General features: G+C 41.8%; 1 protein-coding gene across 1 annotated transcript in view; it reads right to left on the bottom strand.

Moving 5' to 3' along the window:
- Window positions 1-2,351: 2,351 nt before the first annotated feature.
- The window catches only part of MLH3 (mutL homolog 3), a 26,004-nt gene continuing 24,411 nt past the window's right edge, over window positions 2,352-3,944 (bottom strand). The window contains exons 11-12 of the mRNA XM_007459745.1: window positions 3,441-3,592; window positions 2,352-2,474 (exon numbers count right to left, since the gene is read on the bottom strand). Of these exons, the coding sequence (XP_007459807.1) occupies window positions 2,352-2,474; window positions 3,441-3,592 (275 nt within the window). The remainder of the gene's footprint in view (window positions 2,475-3,440; window positions 3,593-3,944) is intronic.

A 3,944-nucleotide genomic window follows, 5' to 3' on the forward strand; every position in this document is an offset into this window, starting at 1 on the left:
TATACATATATCCCCATATCTCTTCCCTCTTGCGTCTCCCTCCCTCCCACCCTCCCTATCCCACCCCTCCAGACAGCCACAAAGAACCGAGCCGGTTTCCCTGTGCCATGCGGCTGCTTCCCACTAGCTATCTACCTTACGTTTGTTAGGGAATATATGTCCATGCCACTCTCTCACTTTGTCACAGCTTACCCTTCCCCCTCCCTGTGTCCTCAAGTCCATTCTCTAGTAGGTCTGTGTCTTTATTCCGGTCTTACCCCTAGGTTCTTCATGACCTTTTTTGTTTTGTTTTGTTTTTTCTTAGATTCCATATATATGTGTTAGCATATGGTATTTGTTTTTCTCTGACTTACTTCACTCTGTATAGACAGACTCTAGGTCCATCCACCTCACTACAAATAACTCAATTTCGTTTCTTTTTATGGCTGAGTAATATTCCATTGTATATATGTGCCACATCTTCTTTATCCACTCATCTGTTGATGGACACTTAGGTTGCTTCCATGTCCTGGCTATTGTAGATAGAGCTGCAATGAACATTTTGGTACATGACTCTTTTTGAATTATGGTTTGCTCAGGGTATATGCCCAGTAGTGGGATTGCTGGGTCATATGGTAGTTCTATTTGTAGTTTTTTAAGGAACCTCCATACTGTTCTCCATAGTCGCTGTATCAATTTACATTCCCACCAACAGTGCAAGAGTGTTCCCTTTTCTCCACACCCTCTCCAGCATTTATTGTTTCTAGATTTTTTGATGATGGCCATTCTGACTGGTGTGAGATGATATCTCATTGTAGTTTTGATTTGCATTTCTCTAATGATTAATGATGTTGAGCATTCTTTCATGTGTTTGTTGGCAGTCTGTATATCTTCTTTGGAGAAATGTCTATTTAGGTCTTCTGCCCATTTTTGGATTGGGTTGTCTTTTTGTTACTGAGCTGCATGAGCTGCTTGTAAATTTTGGAGATTAATCCTTTGTCAGTTGCTTCATTTGCAAATATTTTCTCCCATTCTGAGGGTTGTCTTTTGGTCTTGTTTATGGTTTCCTTTGCTGTGCAAAGCCTTGAAGTTTCATTAGGTCCCATTTGTTTGTTTTTATTTCCATTTCTCTGGGAGGTGGGTCAAAAAGGATCTTGCTGTGATTTATGTCAGATTTATGTCATAGAGTGTTCTGCCTATGTTTTCCTCTAAGAGTTTGATAGTTTCTGGCCTTACATTTAGGTCTTTAATCCATTTTGAGCTTATTTTTGTGTATGGTGTTAGGGAGTGATCTAATCTCATACTTTTACATGTACCTGTCCAGTTTTCCCAGCACCACTTATTGAAGAGGCTGTCCTTTCTCCACTGTACATTCCTGCCACCTTTATCAAAGATAAGGTGACCATATGTGCATGGGTTTATCTCTGGGCTTTCTATCCTATTCCATTGATCTATCTTTCTGTTTTTGTGCCAGTACCATACTGTCTTGATTACTGTAGCTTTGTAGTATAGTCTGAAGTCAGGGAGCCTGATTCCTCCAGCTCCATTTTTCGTTCTCAAGATTGCTTTGGCTATTCGGGGACTTTTGTGTTTCCGTACAAGTTGTGAAATTTTTTGTTCTAGTCCTGTGAAAAATGCCAGTGGTAGTTTGACAGGGATTGCATTGAATCTGTAGATTGCTTTCCAAAGCTGAAGGGTTTTAAGGAGGCAATAAAACAAAGAATAAGGAGCAGTGCTTTACAGTTGCTCTATTCCATCCTGGTCCTTGCTTCTCTTTGTCAGCCGTTTTTATCCTTAAAATACTCCAACTATAGGCCTGGTGGAAGACGACCCAGCACGTTTTTAATGAGCGTGGAGAAACTCTTTAAGGCTGAGATACAGAATGTAAAGCAGCAGCAGAGGGAAGTGGAGGAGGCTGCGGGGGAAGGAGGGGCTATGGAAGGTCTAGGGAAGGCAGGCTTGACCCCTGGGAGTTCAGCATCAGGTACATCACATCAGTGCAAACTATGAGGCTGGAAAAAAATTGGAAAACAAAACCAAAAAACCCCATCCCACCCCCCAAAAATCCCACAAACAACCAGACAATCAAACAATTAATCATTAGATTTTATCCCCAAATAAATTACAAAAAGTAGATATTATAGGGCAACCTCCAGTGTCCATGGATGCCAATGAATGAACTGTCTTTAGGCTTGAATTCCATCTGGCTACTTAACTGGAGGGATCATCTGCTCAGGGAAGATGGAGATGCTGATTGATTGGTGCCCTGGGCCCATTCAGTCAAGACCTTGCCAGTGCCTGCTGCTCACATTCTCTGCCCAGAGGCCTACAGTCAGCATCCCTTTGGTTCCTTAGAGACAATAATTCTGTTCTCATGGCAGCTCACAAGGAGGGGCAGATGCCTGCAGGCTTTGCCCTGTATCACATCCTTCTGCTTTTCCAAAGAGATGCCAGGCCTGAGCCATTCTGCGAAGTTTAGCAAGATTGGGTTTAATCTATGGGAAGAAAGAGAATAACTCCAATTAGCAGTATGAAAAGCCAAGGAGCATATAAGTATTTCCTAATTATGGCTACTCAAATCAGTTTTGATTTCTAATTTCTGGATTGGGAAAAGATTATAGATTTCCTTAGGATAAATGGGACTGAAAACTCAGTCTAGGGGCACATCTGTTCAGGAATGGAGACAAAACTTTTTTCATTTTTTTTCACTGTCGTATGAAACAAAAAGTTCTTAATGGAGTAAAATGTACTAGATGAGTCAGAAAACATTAGTACCTGAAAACTCCATGCAAGAAAAGACTTTATAGCCCTTGACAGGAAAGGTAAGCAAAATAAAAGATTTTGGAAAGTGGCAACGTAGACATTCCTATTATGCTCTCACGTTCTGTTTCATTTAAGATTATAACAAGGGCAGAAAATGCTCTTTAGTTTAAACCACTCGGTGCCTTTATTGCATTATCTACATCATTGTTCCTGGACTGCTGAGCAATCAGGGCCAAAGCATAATGTGAAAATGTCCTAAGCTTGGTTTCCTGCCTGAAGGTCCTCGAATCGTTACTCTAGAGATCCCTGGAGATGGCTACCATTTCCAGTAAGTACTATCAAGCAACTGGCTGTTTCGGCTACATTTGCCAGCAGTGAATTTGCTGTGTTTCTACCAACCTTCTGTGGCCCCAGAGAGAACTTCTGCATCTTATCAAACCTAGAGCCCGTAGGCAACAAATGTTCAGGATACATCAGTCTGTACATGTGGTAAACTTAAAAAATACAAAGGCATCATATGTATAATGAGATAGTTCAGCCTAAACTCCATTTTGAATTTGAGCTAGAAGATCAAATGGTGAGACTTCCAAGAAAACTTCCAATGCATATTTTTCAAAACTCTCATAATTGGGAAAGGATTAAGGCGGATTACATTTGGTTAATAGGAGCTAGTCTCCTGTTGTTAGTCATTGCTCCACCTGTTTGTCCTGCTCCAAGTGGTCAATGTCAGCTAATGGCAGCATGGAGGGCCTGCCATGAGCACACTGGAAAGGCAGCTGGCACCAGGACAGAGCTTCAATAAGGCGACAGCTCTCCTCTAGGCTCAGGTCGTCATTAAACTTAATGGCCCCTAAACAAAAGACAGAAACAAGAGGGTATGGTGTGTACGGTGGGAAACCGGTGCTGGCCCTGGGTCAGAGCCAAATATCTGGGAAGAGCAACGTGGTTCTGAGGCTCCTTTCATGTGACTTTAATACTGCTTGAAATTGGCTTCAGGACAGACCTGCGCTCAGCTTTTCCTTATGGAGTCACTGTCTGTCTAATCCCTGTAGCAGGCATCCCTTAACTTGTTAGGATTTTGCCTGCAGAGTTTTTTCAAAGAGGCAAGAGCAATATTTTTGCCTACGTCTTAGGTTTGTGAAATCAAGGTCATCTTTCATCCAGAGCCAATCTATCACCAAGATCTCTAATTGTTTCCCTAC

This window comes from Lipotes vexillifer, unplaced genomic scaffold, assembly GCF_000442215.2.
Source record: "Lipotes vexillifer unplaced genomic scaffold, Lipotes_vexillifer_v1.1 scaffold39, whole genome shotgun sequence".
NCBI classification, from domain to species: domain Eukaryota; kingdom Metazoa; phylum Chordata; class Mammalia; order Artiodactyla; family Lipotidae; genus Lipotes; species Lipotes vexillifer.